At 50.4% G+C, this 14,712-nt stretch overlaps 1 protein-coding gene across 1 annotated transcript; it reads right to left on the bottom strand.

Annotated features, from left to right (window-relative positions):
• Positions 1-271: 271 nt before the first annotated feature.
• Pmvk (phosphomevalonate kinase) lies at positions 272-11,661 on the bottom strand. Its single transcript, XM_059265687.1, has 5 exons — positions 11,354-11,661; positions 8,799-8,862; positions 4,526-4,678; positions 1,830-1,959; positions 272-752 (listed from the first exon to the last, which is right to left on the bottom strand). Exons 1-5 carry the CDS (start codon positions 11,446-11,448, stop codon positions 613-615), a joined length of 582 nt encoding a protein of 193 aa, XP_059121670.1. The 5' UTR covers positions 11,449-11,661; the 3' UTR covers positions 272-612.
• Between the last annotated feature and the right edge of the window lie 3,051 nt (positions 11,662-14,712).

The following is a 14,712-nucleotide window of genomic DNA, read 5'->3' as shown; positions in this document are numbered from 1 at the left end:
CAGAGGGTTGGATCTCTGTGAGTTTGAGGCCAGCCTGGTCTACAGAGTGAGTTCCAGGACAGCCAGGACTATTATATAGAGAAATCTATCTCAAAAACAAGAGGGAGAGGGAGAAAGAGGGGGTGGGGAAGTACTGTCCTAGGCTTTAGGCTCAGGTCAACCTCTGCAGGATTCGCTCTTGCCAGGTGCAAGGCAGAGCAGGGACCACACCTACCCCGACACCCCCAGCTTTTCTAAGATACAGGGAAATAAGAGGTCTCCATCTTTGAGCTGTGTTCCAAGGAGGTTTATTGGGATTCCAGGGCCGAGAGCACACCACACACACAGGGAAGCAAAACCATCACAGCTCAGCATGCCTGGTCATCCATGGGCATGGGAATGTTCCTGCCTCCTTAGCCCTGAAAGCGTCCTGAAGAGGAGGGCGTCCCCTCCAGGGAGGACAAGCACACCAGAGGTTTCCAAACTTGCCCACTGCTCACGAGCATCCTTCCCATACCTCTGGAAATCGAGAGCCAGACTGTCTGCTCTCTGACCTCAGCTAGGACTAGGGAGCCGCGTGTGGCAGGACCAGTGTTCCCAGGGCAGCCGTCTCTGCTCGCCCCTGAAGTCTGATCACGAAAGTTTGGCACGAATATATTCCAGCAGGTTCTCCAACTGATCTTCTAGGCACTGCTCATCCCCATGGTTCTCAATGACCCAGTCAAAGTTCCCGAAGTTGTCCAGGCCGCACTCTGACTCAGCATCATCCACTCCTGGGAGAGAGAGGAGAGGAGTCAGGGCCCAGCCCTCCCCAAACCAGGCATCCACTCCGTGCCTCCCCCTGAGAACCTCTGTGAGCAGCTGTGGCCTCCCACCAGCAGCCGAGCTCCCATGCAGTCCCTGAAGAAATCACTCTGCCCTTGCTGTTGTCTACAGAGAGCAGACCGGGTCATCAAAAACCACAGACTACCCAAAGGGGCGTCACACTCTTAGGCCAGGCTGGCATGTGCTGGACTGGGGTCTGCTGGGAGGCTGTGTCCTCAGGGTTGGAAGCAGGGTGGAGAGTGTGGCTCCTCCTCCACCTTCATGGCCTTGAGAAGGAGACTTGACCTTTCTGGGCCAAAGCCCTCCTCTGCCATGAGTACAGGAACAGCAGCACCCTCGGGGCAGTGGTAAAGCAATGAAGTAAGTAATAGGAAGTGTATAAAGCGCCAGACACAGGCTGGCCTGCCAGAGCGCCCAGCAGATGCACTGTTAGTAGCAGTCACCATCATTAGATCTGAGTGTATTGCCCAGTATGGTGGCACATGCCTTTTGTCTCAGTAATCGGGGAAGCAGAGGCAGGTGGATTTCTGTGAATTCGGGGCCAGCCTGGTCTACAGAGCGAGTTCCAGGCCAGCCAGGGCTACACAGAGAAACCCTGTTTTGAAAGAAAAAAAAAAAAAAATCTGAGTGTATCCAAAGAAGAGTGATCGGGGGGCAGGACAGAGGCCTGAGCTGCACTTCACAGCTGCCTGGAAGACTTCCTGTCCGGCCCCCTGATTTGTCAATCAAACAGAAGCAGGGTTTGTTCAGCTTGCTCACTCACAGCCACTGTTAACGCCAACCAGGTTGGGAAGCAGAGTCTAAGGACCACGGACTAGAGCCTGGCCAGAGAAGTCCACTGGCCTTGAGAAGACAGCCAAAGAAGACACCCTGAGAACTTGACCTTCTACCAGCCCGCCCCTCAGGCCTTAGACTCCCCTTCACAGGCTCTCACCCACTCTCCCCGGGCCTGCTGGGGGGCGAGCAGGAGAGCACAGGGGTGGCTGAGCTGTGTGCCGAGCCTCGGGGTGCCATTTGCAGCCTACCTGGTGTGAACACCCAGCCCCGGTGCTGGCGGCTCTGTTCCGAGGCTACAACCCGGACTGTCTGTGTCACGGCCCCATAGGCCCCCTGAAACCACTGGACATCGGACACCCTCCGTGTGTCACTCACCAGCTGCAGAGAAGAGACACAAACAGGTAACCATGAGGACAAAGCGCTTTAGGGGGAAAGAAGTTGGGGGGTTAGAGGGGGGAGGCACATGCTGTAGAAGACAGAAATGGTGCAGCTCCCTGAAGAAACGCTTCTAAGTACTGCCACCCGCCGGGCAGCTCCATCACTGGGCTGCGGTACTTACTGTGCGCTGGCACTGTGCCAGGCACCGAGGATGGAGTCGTCATAAACAAAACACACCTTGCCCTGCTCTCTTTGCGCTGGCACATACCACACAGCAGGAGAGACCTGAGATACACAGCAACTTCTCCAACACCCAGGGCCCACAGCACAGACAGATAAACGTCAGCCCAGAATGGCCGAAACGTAGTTCCTCAGCTCCTGATCTCTCCGCTCCTGACTCCTCCTACCTTAGAAAACGACAGCTGCTCAGAATGAAACCCTTGTCCTTCTACCCCATAACCAACTCATCACCCACTCAACTCCTGCCAGCTATCCTTAAAATCCATGTAAAACTGGCCCCTTCCCAAGTCTGTCACAGCCCTGAGCTCCAGCCAGATACCAGCCTGTCACACAGGCCGCTCTAGAGGCCCCTCTACTTCACCTGCCTTCCAGAAGCCAGAGCAAGCCTGTTAAATCCTTTGGTTTCGAAACAAGGTCTCACTATGCAGCCCTGGCTGGCCTCGAACTTGCTGTGCAGCTAAGGCTGACATTCAATTCCCAATCCCCCTGCCTTTGCCTCCTGAGTGCTGGGATTACGGCCATGAACACCACATCTATAATCCCAGGTGTGTGTGTGTGTGTGTGTGTGTGTGTGTGTGTGTGTGTGTAGATAATTCGAAGGATTCAGTTTTCTCCTTCCACCATGTGGGTCCTGGGGATCAAACTCAGGTCTTCAGGCTTGGCAACAAATGCCTTTATCCACTGGGATACTGCACCAGCTTCCAACTGGCATTTTGATGTGGGTTCTGGGGGTTCTGAGCTGCAGGACTTTACCCACTGAGCCATCTCCCCAGCCTCAGGGCCTCAACCACATTCCCACCAAGAACGATCTCCAGATACTAACACATGCTCTACCATTGGCCTACACCCCAAGATGCCTTTTAATTCCTAAACTGTGTCTTTCCTCTTCTCAGAACCCCCACCCCAGTGACTTCTAGACTCTTCCAAAGCCTCACAAGGTCTGTCCTTAACCTCTCACAACCACCACATGGCTGTCTCTCAAACACATCAAGAACAGGCCTCCAGCCTTCACATTCTGGTCCCTCTTTCCAGAAAGCTACTTCCCCAACTCCCCATCCAGCTCACGCCTTCATTTCCTTTAGGTCACGCTCCAACCTTACCTTATGACCTTCTCTGAGGCCCTTAAACAGCAGTCCCTCCCCGGACTGCCCACACCTCCATCTGTCTTGTTCTGTTCCACCTGGCATCGTCTACATCTACTCAGTACCTGTCTCCCCAACTCCCAGCTAGAACATCAAGTTCCCTGAAGGTTGCGTCTTCATCGCATTTTACACCAACACATCCTCAGAACCTGGACAGGTGCCTGGCACAAGGAAACACTCCACAGTTAGCACAAGAATGAATAAGGAAGGCCCAGCATAGGGTGCTGTGGACTAGTTAAGACCTGGGGAGTGGAGGCAGGAGGGAGGATCAGGGGCTCAAGGTCATCTTTGCTACCTGGGAGATTCAAAGCCAGCCTGGGCTACATGAGACTCTGTCTTAGGAGAACGGAAAAAAAAAGGAATAATGGGTATCCAGGAAGCCTTCCCCATGGAGGTGACATGAAAACTGTGGGAGTTAACCAGGCAAAAAGGGCAGGAAAGGGCAGTCGGGCAGGAAGAGGACACACAAAGGCGTGATCCACCAGGTGTGGTGGTGATACATGCATTTGATCCCAGCACTTGGGAGACAGAGGCAGGTGGATCTCTGTGAGTCTGAGGCCATCCTAGTCTACAAAGTAAGCTCCAGGCCAGTCAGGGCTACAGATTGAGACCTTGTCTCAAAAAAAAAGTGGAAAAGAAGGAGAAAAAAGAAGAAGCAAAGCGTGATCACATGATTGACAGAAGAGAAGCTGGTGGCCACAGCGGTTAGGAGAGGAAAGGATGCAGGAGCTGCATCAAGGCCCAAAGTCACATCAAAGCTTGGACTTAGCTCATGAGAGTGGTGGGGAGCCACCAGCGCACGCTAGACAGGCCAGAGACTCATGGCTTTTAATTCTTTTTGTTGTCGTTGTTGTTGTTTGAGACAGGGTTTCTCTGTGTAGCTTTGCGCCTTTCCTGGAACTCACTTGGTAGCCCAGGCTGGCCTCGAACTCACAGAGATCCGCCTGGCTCTGCCTCCCGAGTGCTGGGATTAAAGGCGTGCGCCACTACCGCCCGGCGATGGCTTAATTCTTAAAGAGTCCCTCTGGCTTCCGAGCAGAAATGGCTCACTGAGGCAAGAGACACCAGCAAGAGACGACGGAGATGTTAGAGACTTGGACACCAGGTGGCAGTGAAAAAGAGAGATGGGCCACAGGAAAGGGCTGGGAAGACGGGTTTTGTGAGCCGCGGCTGAGCCCTCTTACCCAGACAGGCTGGGACACGCCTTCCACAATCTTCCTGCAGAAGAAGCCTGGGTCAGCCTGGCGCTTCTCCTCCCCCCAGAGGATCATGTCTCTCCGGTAGGCCTCCTTGTAGGTGCTGGCATCCAGGAGTCTCTGGAAGTCCAAGCCATGCTCCTGCCCAAAGCACAGTCCATCTATGACACGGTCTATGGGAAGAACCGCCCTGCCTGGCTGGCGCCACCTCCCTTTGCAGACACTAGCCAGCTTGGAGCATGGTAAAGGCTGCGAGGAAGAGAACGCCACAAAGGGGTAGACCTGAAAGCTGGGAGGTCTCAGGACAATTCCAGAAACTGTTTGAAATGTGTGGTGTAGTTCTTCTCTTCTGAGGGTTTCATTTTCCCAATTATTTCTGGCTTAAACTAATCTTGAAATTAGTTTGCATCCCCCTGGGCACAGCCTCAGCCTTCAACCAAAGCGGGAATTTGGAAAACTAAAGCAAAACTGCATTCCAACCAGAAGTCTTGTATCCTGGCATCATTTGCCTCCATCGCAAACTCCAGAGAGGTGTCTTCCCCTTCCCCTCATCCATCCCGAAGGTCCTGGCACTTGGCTGAGACAACATCACTCCATTTGGCTCTGGGCATTCCTAGGGTCTTGTACACCCAGAGGACCCCTTAGGCAGGAGAGACTACTCTGACCCCCAGGAAACTGCTTCTAGACCTGCCCTCTACTTTCCAGAGACAATGACAAGCAAAGGATCCATCCAGATGGCTACAGAACAGAAAGGGGTTGTCAAAAATATCATCCATAGCCAGGTGGTGGTGGCGCACACCTTTAATCCTAGCACTCAGGAGGCAGAGCTCTGAGTTCAAGGCCAGCCTGGTCTATAGAGTAAGTTCCAGGACAGTCAGGGCTACACAGAAAAACCCTATCTAGGAAAAAGAAAAAGAAGAAAGAAAAAAAAACAAAATCATCCAGAGGCTGAAGAGATGGCTCAGAGGTTAAGAGGTCCTGAGTTCAATTCCCAGCAACCACATGGTGGCTCACAACCATCTGTAATGAGATCTGGTGCCCTCTTCTGGCCTGCAGGCTTACATGCAGGCAGAACACTGAATACATAATAAATAAATAAATCTTAAAACAAAACAAAGCAAACAAAAACTGTTCTTCTAGAGGACCTGGGTTCAATTTCTTGCTCCCACACAGTGACTCACAAACATCTATAACTCCAATTCCAGGCAATCCAATGGCCTCTTCTGGCCTCTGAGGGCACCAGGCACCAAGTGGTACACAGATAGATATACACCAGGAAAAATACTCATACATATAAATTCTTTTTTTTTTTTTTTTTTTTTTGGTTTTTTTTCGAGACAGGGTTTCTCTGTGTAGCTTTGCGCCTTTCCTGGAACTCACTTGGTAGCCCAGGCTGGCCTTGAACTCACAGAGATCCGCCTGGCTCTGCCTCCCGAGTGCTGGGATTAAAGGCGTGCACCACCACCGCCCGGCTATAAATTCTTTTTAATTAAAAAAAAAAAAAATCACCAGTTCATGTTCTGGTTTCCCCTACTAACTCAATGAAGAGAAACCTGCTCTCCTGGGCTCTCCGTGTCCTGGTCCTCAGTGGCAGACGATGTTCAGCGAGCCGGTGAGCAGCCTTACTTATGAACTGTCTATTCTCCAGGAGCATCCTCACTCACCTAGCCAGTGGTGTTTCCCACTAACCGAAGAAATCAATGTATCAAGAGATTCCCTTTGGGGTTCAAGTTGCTGGGGTGGGGGCACAGCTGGAATGATGCTGAACCCCACTGTCAAACATCAAGGACCACCAGGCCATCTGGACCCCCCTACGGAGTTTTAAAAACTGCCAACTTCTGAGTCTGGGGATGTAGGTCAGATGGACTGGAGCATTTGCCTAGGGTTTCTGGGGTCAAAGGCTCTATGCCCAGCACTAAAGAAAAATACAATAAAAACTCCCTCTCCTTCAGCCCCCACTGTCAATAGGCCTGGGCAGAGCCTAGCTTAGGAACTTCAGGAGCCGACAGTGGGTTTGAAGCTGCGCCTCAGGCCCCACTAAGGAGGGCTGCATTCCTCCCTCTGCCTCTTTTCCTCCTCCTGGCCTTGAGGAACTCCTCCATCCAGCCTCACTGGGAAGAAGTCTCCCAGAGAAAATGTGGAAACCTCTGAGTCTCCTTACCCCGCCGTGGTCCCTCAGGCTGCTACCTATGACTAGGCCAGCCGAGCTGGTAGAAATCTGAGACGCCAGGACTGCAGATCCACCTGAAGGAGAGGAGGCGAGCACAGGTCCCTGGAAGGGTGCACCAGGCTCGGCAGCCAACGCTGGTGACCAAAGGCTGCTCACTGTGTGCAAACCTGACCTTGCCTCTCTGTTCTTTCCCTGGAGGCTAAGATGCTGGGAGTTCCTATTTAGTTTTCAATCCTATTTTAATAATCAATAATTGTATGTTTTCTATCCACATGATTTAAAATTCAAAAGAGGCCAGACTCGGTGGCGCATGCCTTTAATCCCAGCACTCAGGAAGCAGAGGCAGGTGGATTTCTGTGAGTTCTAGGCCAGCCCAGTTTCAAAATAATAATAGTAAGATAGCAACAACCAAAATTCAAAAGAGATGTGTTCATTTACAATAAAAATCTCTTTTCCTCCCTTCCTCCCCTCCCTGAGGCAGCCAACACTACGGTTCCCAAGGTGTCTTTTCCAGCATCACAGGCCTGCATCCCTCATAGCTGGGACAGTGCTCAAAAGGACAAGTACCTTATATATGTGCTGGAAGAAGGGCTGGATATGTGAGCAAAAATACTTATAATGCCTTGTTTTTTCTTTTTCTTCTTTTTTTTTCCCCTTGAGACAATGTCTCACTCTGTAACCCTGAATAGCCTAGAAGTCTCTTTGTAGACCAGGATGGCCTTAAATTCATAGAGATCCACCTGCCTCTGCCTTCTGAGTATTGAGATTAAATGTATTTGCACCACCATGTAAGATTCTAATCCCCAGTTATTAGTATGGTTTGTCCCACCAAATCTCCGCTCAGCCTTGTCCCCAGTATGGTGGGTATTGGGGTGCCTCTGAGGTATTGTGGCTCTCAGGGAGGACTAATGAGTTCCCACTCTTATGGGACTGGATTGGTCACCCTGAATGTAGGTTATTTTATAAAAGGATCCGGGCCTCTCCCCTCAGTCCCTCTTACCACGTGACCTTTCTCTTGTCCATTGTCCTTCCACCATAAGGCCCTCACCAGAAGCTAAGTGGATGCCAACAGCACGTTCTTGGACCTTCAGAACTTGAGCTATAAATCCCTTTTCTGTACAAAGTACCCCACCTCAGATATTGTGTTACCCCAAAACAAGCTGACTAGGACTGCAACACACACTCTGCAGCTCAGCGTCTGCCACTTAACAATATATCTTGACAACTCACAGGACGAAATTCCTTTTGGGGGAAGAGGTATGTGCATACATTTGGAGGTCACACATCTACCTCGGGTGCTGCTCCGTCCACCTCGGGGTTTTAATTTTGTTTTTGAGATAAGGTTTCTCACTAGGACCTAGAGCTGACCAGTTAGGCTAGGCTGGCTGGCCAGCAAGCCCCAGAGGTCTGCCTGTCTCGGCCTCCCCAGTGCCGGGATTACAAGTGTGCATGGCCATGCCTGGCTTTTTGTTTGTTTGTTTGTTTGTTTTGTTTTGTTTTGTTTTTTTGGTTTTTTGAGACAGGGTTTCTCTGTGTAGCTTTGCGCCTTTCCTGGAACTCACTTGGTAGCCCAGGCTGGCCTCGAACTCACAGAGATCCGCCTGGCTCTGCCTCCCGAGTGCTGGGATTAAAGGCGTGCGCCACCACCGCCCGGCCCATGCCTGGCTTTTTATGTAGGTACTAGGGACCCAGGTCACAGCAAGCATTTTACCAACTGTACTGTCTCCCCAGCCCCTGATAATTCCAGGGTTGCATCAGGTCAGCTGAGTGGGAGAGTATGGTGGCATGCCATAGTTTTCAGTGAGGGGATGGTAACACAGATCCTTATTAGTATGGTGGGCCAGTCTCGCAATGGGTAACTCATCTGACTACAGATCCGTATTAGTTATGTGGCATCAGGGCTGCCAACTCAAGTGTCTCCAGCCCTTCCTGGAGCCTTTTTTTTTTTTTTCTGTTTGTTCTAAAGGCAGGGTCTCACATCTAGTGTCTTGGGTCACTGGGATCATGCCAGTGATTCAAGCAGCAGCCACAGCTCCAAAACCCAAAAGCAGGCTCCTCCCAGCCCCCCAGATGCCACAAGCCACCACCTACCCGAGCATACTGCTCCTTGAGTGGACCAGAGAGCCGCAGGACAGCACAGATGTTACCTCCAAGTCTACGGGACAGGGAATCAGAACCCAGTTAGCCCTAAGCTGCCAAGAGTCTCCAGTGTCTAGAAGAGGAGTCCAGTGCCTCTGTTGCTCCTTTCTACTATGGGAATCTATCAGGCAGGTCTCCCCGACCCTGATCCTCTTTGCTCAGCTATAAAATAAAAATAATGAAGATAACCTCGTCTGCCCTATCACTCATACAGGATTATTATGAGAGTCAAAGGAATATGAAGGAGCCCTGAAACTAACAGGTAGAACCTATAAATAAGTGTCATGGGAGGTTACATTCTGGCTGGATCAGGTTACTGCTGGGACCCTAAACTCATTCTCTCAGAGCCACAGAGACCTTGGTATAAAATGACCTGGTCACCACAACTTTAATAATTTGTGCTTTCAGTTACTCAGTGTACTTAGCAACCATACACTGGGTGCTATACTAAGTCCCAATGTAAGAGTCCCAATATCCACCTGGCACTGAGATGCTCACAGGTGCTCTTAAGCACCTACATGGTGAAACAGGTGCTTCCTCTCCCTCCTTTTTTTGATGTGTGTGTGTGTGTGTGTGTGTGTGTGTGTGTATAGGTTAGAGGACAACTCTCAAAAGTCCGTTTCCTACTTCCATCATGTGAGTTCCAAATCAGTCTGTTTTGTTTTGTTTTTTGAGACAGGGTTTCTCTGTGTAGACCAGGCTGTCCTTGAACTCACAGAGATCCGCCTGCCTCTGCCTCCCAAGTGCTGGGATTAAAGGCATGCGCCACCACCGCTCAGCCCGGATCAGTCTTGACAGCAAGTGCCTCTACCTGCTAAACCACCTTACTAGCCCACGTTTCACGTTCCAGATGAAGAAACTGAGGTTGAGTGAAGTTTAGTTAGCTAAAAGTGACATTTGTTGGTAATGAAAACAGTAAATAAAAACAGCCAACATTTTATTCCTGGCTAAGAATCATTCTAATTCATGTATTTATTCATTTAATCCCTCTAACCATCCTATATAATGGCCATTTAGCAATAGGCAAGACTGGAGCAGACCAGGTAAGAAATCTATAGGAGATCATACACTAAATGCTGAGCCAGGACATGAATTCCCAGAAGTCTAAAAAAGCTGGATGTGAGCCAGGCATAGAGGCACATGCCTGTAATCCCAGTACTTGCTGTTCTTGCAGACCAAGGTTCCATTCCCAGCACCCACTCAAAGGATCACAACTGTTAATCCAGTTCTGGGGATCAGATGCTCTCTTGTGGCCTCCAAGAACACCTGCACACACCATGCAGACACACTAACACAAACACAGGCCTATAAAATAAATAAATCTTTAAAAACAACTAGAAAAGAAGGACAGAGTGAGTGAGTGAAACCTTGGAGGCAGACACAACTGAATTTGAACCCCGAATTTGCTACTTTATGACACTGGTAAATTTTGACTTTTTTTTTTTTTTTTGGTTTTTGTTATTGTTGTTGTTGTTGTTGTTTTCAACACAGGGTTTCTCCATGTAGTTTTGGTGTCTGTCCTGGATCTCACTCTGTAGACCAGGCTGGCCTTGAACTCACAGAGATCTACCTGGCTCTGCCTCCCAAGTGCTGGGATTAAAGGCCACCACCAACCAGTGTAAATTTTAACATTTTTTTTTTTTGTCTGTTGTTTGGTTGGTTTTGGGTTTGTTTGTTTTTCGAGACAATGTTTCTCTTCTGTGTAGCCCTGGCTGTCCTGAAACTCCCTCTGTAGACCAGGCTGGCCTTGAACTCAGAAATCCACCTGCCTCTGCTTCCGGAATGCTGAGATTAAAGGCATGAACCACCACTGTGCAGCTTTTAACATTTTTTTAATAGTCAGAACCTCACCATGTTGTCCACTCTAGCCTTGAATTCCTAGGTTCAAGTGATTCTCCTGCATCAGCCTTCCCTGCAGCTGGACTACACACACACACACACACACACACACACACACACACACACACCTGGTTTTAGTTCTCTTAAGGGCCCCCTGCTTCTGCATCTGTGACATGGAATTGCTAATACTACTACTTGACAAAGAAGCTATGTGGGTTAAATGAAATGATATAAATGCTCAGTGCCTGGCATAACATATTCAATAAATCCCTGCAATTACAGGGTGTTCTGGGCAGATTCCCTTTGGAACAGACCCGCTCAGACGTGGGTCTTGAGAAAATCCTTGGTGTCACTTTAGTCTGCGTATCTGTACCAGTTACCTCAACACGGTCGTAAAACAGGAATGACACACTGAAGATGCCTGGGTAGTATTTGTAACTCATGTTTCTTGAAGAGAGACCTACAGCTTCAGAGCTCTGCAGAGGCAGGCCCCTGGTTCTCTGAGGAGGTCCTGTGCAGGCTGCTGTTCCACTGACGGTGAGGATCTACCTCCTCCTGCCCTGCGTCCTCCCGCTCTGCCCCTCCTGCCCTGGGCGAGCCCCCTCCATCATGCCCACCACTTGCGGTAGCTAGCGCCCATCCTCCGGCTTCCCTACACCCGCGGACACCTGCTCTGCAGCGTCTCGGTCACGAAGTCCTTCCCGGATTTCCTCTTCCCGCTAAACAGCAGCACCAGTCGCGGGGCGCCTCCGAGGGGGGCCATGGGGCCACCACACTTCACCAGGCCTAAAGCTGACACTTCGGACCCCTGAATTCCAGCCGAGCACGGAGTGGACGCGTCCAGTCGGAGCCGAAGGGAGGAGGGACCCCGCCCCTTCTTCACACCACATAGCCCAAGTCGAAACCAGCACGCAGAGAAAGGGAGAGAGAACCCGGAAGGAAAAGAGCCTTAAAGCCTCGTTATCTAAGGAGTGTCCCCCCCCCGCGCCAGCACGCACTTAGAACAGTCCAGTCCCGCCCACAAGTGACGTCACGACCCCGCCTTCTCGGCTGACACCCTAAGCCCAGGTAGACGCTGCGTGGGAAGACGGTCCTCACATTCCCTTCCACACAACCCTGCAAACAGAAAGAAAAAGAAAAATAGTAATGTTGAAGGCATTTTCAAATCTGCCTTTTTATTTGTGCATTATAATGCATGCACTAAAGCAAGCATGTGTTTGCCCCACACTAAAAATAGCTCTTTCCAAAGTAACCAGACAATGACCTGATGGGGTGTGTTTCGTGGCGTCATGGCGAGGGAGGGGCTTAGTAGAACGCAGACTATTTCATTGTTGAACAGGTTTTGTAACTGCAGAGGCCGCCAGCAAGAGCTAAATAATCTCTGGATCTCTGGCGATGGTGGTGCACACCTTTAATCCCAGCACTCGGGAGGCAGAGCCAGGCGGATCTCTGTGAGTTCCAGGCCAGCCTGGTCTACAGAGTAAGATCCAGGGCAGGCACCAAAACTACACAGAGAAACCCTGTCTCGAAAAAAAAAAACAGAGAGAGAGAGAGAGAGAGAGAGAGAGAGAGAGAGAGAGAGAGAGAGAGAGAGAGAAGTAATCTCTATTTCAGCGACCTTCTCCTCTCCAAAGGTTTTTGGTTCATCGGTGACATCAGTAGTATAGGTTAAGAAGTGGCTTTGACGCCATCCTCAACAAGATTACCCAATTTCCTCCGGAGTCCAACATGCAACCAGGAATTGAGAGGCAGAATTAGGGGTGCTCTGACACCCACTTGCTGTTGTTTGTAGATACAATTTACTGCCCTGCATTTTTCTGAGCTTGTCAGAATAGAGCCTGCAACCCATGACTGCCCCCATTTTATGGACTCCGTAAAGTCTTGTGAAGACCAAAGTGAAGCACGAAGAAACCTCTGGGAAAAAAAAAAAAAAAAAAAAAAAAAAAAAAAACATTCTTTCCCTGTGTGTTGGAAAGAGGCACGGGGCTGGAGATAAACCAGCGGTTAAGAGCACTGACTGCTCTTGCAGAGTCCCCGCCTGGCCACTCATAACCAGCAGTAACTCCAGTTCCAGGGGACCCGACGCCCTCTTCTAGCCTCTGTGGGAACTACATGGTCGTGCGTGGTACGGGCACATACAGGCAAAACACACAGAAATAAATCACTTTAAAATAAAGAGGAGCCGGGCGGTGGTGGCGCACGCCTTTAATCCCAGCACTCGGGAGGCAGAGCCAGGCGGATCTCTGTGAGTTCAAGGCCAGCCTGGTCTCCAAAGCGAGTTCCAGGAAAGGCGCAAAGCTACACAGAGAAACCTTGTCTCAAAAAACCAAAAAAAATAAATAAATAAATAAATAAATAAAAATAAAAATAAAATAAAGAGGGCCAGGAGTAGTCAAGTGCATCAGAGTTGCACTCCTGGGTGAGGGATGCCGCTCAACTGGTCGAGTGCCTTCCTAGCGCTTGCCTGAGCGTGTTGAAAGCCTACTTACTGAGTGATGGCCAGCACTAAACACACTGGGTTTGGTGGCCCTGTGCCTGTACTCCTCACTAGCGCTGGAGGTGGAAGCCGTCAAGTACCAGGCCAGCCTGGGCCACCAAATAATAAAATAACGAGAAGGAAATGAGAGGCTGGAGGGAAGGTAAATAGAGGACACATGGCCCTACAACAAAATACTTTGTAAATTTTAAAGTATCCAATCACAGTGTGTTGTTTTATTTATTTTAAACACTTTGTAATTTCACAGTTTGTGATTCAACACATTTTCTGGCCCATCTTGAATAAACCTTTCTCTGGACCTGACTGAAAGCCAACTCTTACCAGGCCAACAAAGCCTATACCTGGTGAAGTCACTAAGTCATCAGAACTTCCGCCCAGAGTTCCGAGTTTACCTGACATCACTCACCTCTCCCTCCAGCCCCACCCTAAAATCAAACCTCCCTTGAATTCTGTCCCAATCACAAAACTTCCCACAACTCCTTTTTTGTTTGTTTTGGTTTTTGAGACAGGGTTTCTCTGTGTAGCCCTGGCTGTTCTGGAACTCACTCTGTAGCCTGGGCTGGCCTGGAACTCACAGAGATCCGCCTGCCTCTGCCTCCTGAGTGCTGGGATTAAAGGGGTGCACCACTTCCCAGCTCTCCTAGCCTCTTCACAGGTGGCTCCTCTGTGCTGCCAGCTTCACTGTGCCCCCGATGTCCTCTCCAGGGGCTTTCTCCTCTCCTAGCACTCATAGCTTAGCATATAGTTGAGTCTGTGGCCTCTCTCCATGCTTCACTTCAGGCTTGTACTTCCCTACATTTTGGGAAATCCTGGCTATGCTGTGGGCCTCTCCTCCTCCGTCCTAACGCCCCTCACCCTGCTGGCTCACCCTCAGCCACTGGCTCCCAACTGCTTTTCCATCCAGTTCCCTGTCATTGTCCTTAGTGACTCTGCCACTCACTTGGCTAGTCTTCTCCACAGACCCCAGGACACACCTGGACCTTGTCATACCCAGAACCCTTTCAGTCTGCCCACTCCTACAGTCAGCCACCCTCAAAGGTCACTTTCCTCAAGTTCTCTGCAAAGCAGCGTCTCTCTTCCCAGTGCCTCACTAGCATACACAACTCTCTCTGGCCAGACGTCCCTCCCCGGGCAAGGGTAACACAAGCTAGCTCTCAGGAGCCTTAGTCACAGGACGGTGCACACGGAAGGCTATGGCTGAAGGCTGATGCTGGCGAGGCCAAGGCAGGAAGGTGAGGGGTAGAGCTAGCCTGGCAGAGATAGCTGGTGATGAGCCAGGCTCCTTGGCTTGAGAGTAGAAGCCTGAGATGTGCATCACCATGGTTCACAGGGGCTCGGGAGAATGATGCTTGAGGAAGCCCACACTAGCCTGGAGCAGCAGGGAGGAACCCCTCAATTCAGGAACACCACGGCTACGACAGCCACTTTTTCACCAATGGGGGTATGTAGAGACAAAACCACAAAAATAAAATGCAACTTTCCCTACTCTTTAGCAGACAGACTAACTGCCTAGAGCCTGGCCCAGTGACT

This window comes from Peromyscus eremicus, chromosome 6, assembly GCF_949786415.1.
Source record: "Peromyscus eremicus chromosome 6, PerEre_H2_v1, whole genome shotgun sequence".
Classification (NCBI taxonomy): Eukaryota; Metazoa; Chordata; class Mammalia; order Rodentia; family Cricetidae; genus Peromyscus; species Peromyscus eremicus.
Note: the sequence above shows the minus strand (reverse complement) of the source record. Positions and strands in the feature narration are given on the sequence as shown.

Bases quoted from the DNA above. Each gene is read 5' to 3' on its own strand.
- Pmvk (XM_059265687.1), bottom strand. From the start codon at position 11,448: ATGGCCCCCCTCGGAGGCGCCCCGCGACTGGTGCTGCTGTTTAGCGGG. The intron at 8,863-11,353 runs GTGTCCGCGGGT...CCTGTCCCGTAG, and splicing joins ACCGAGACGCTGCAGAGCAG to ACTTGGAGGTAACATCTGTG. The intron at 1,960-4,525 runs GTAAGAGGGCTC...TCTTCTCTGCAG, and splicing joins GCGTGTCCCAGCCTGTCTGG to CTGGTGAGTGACACACGGAG.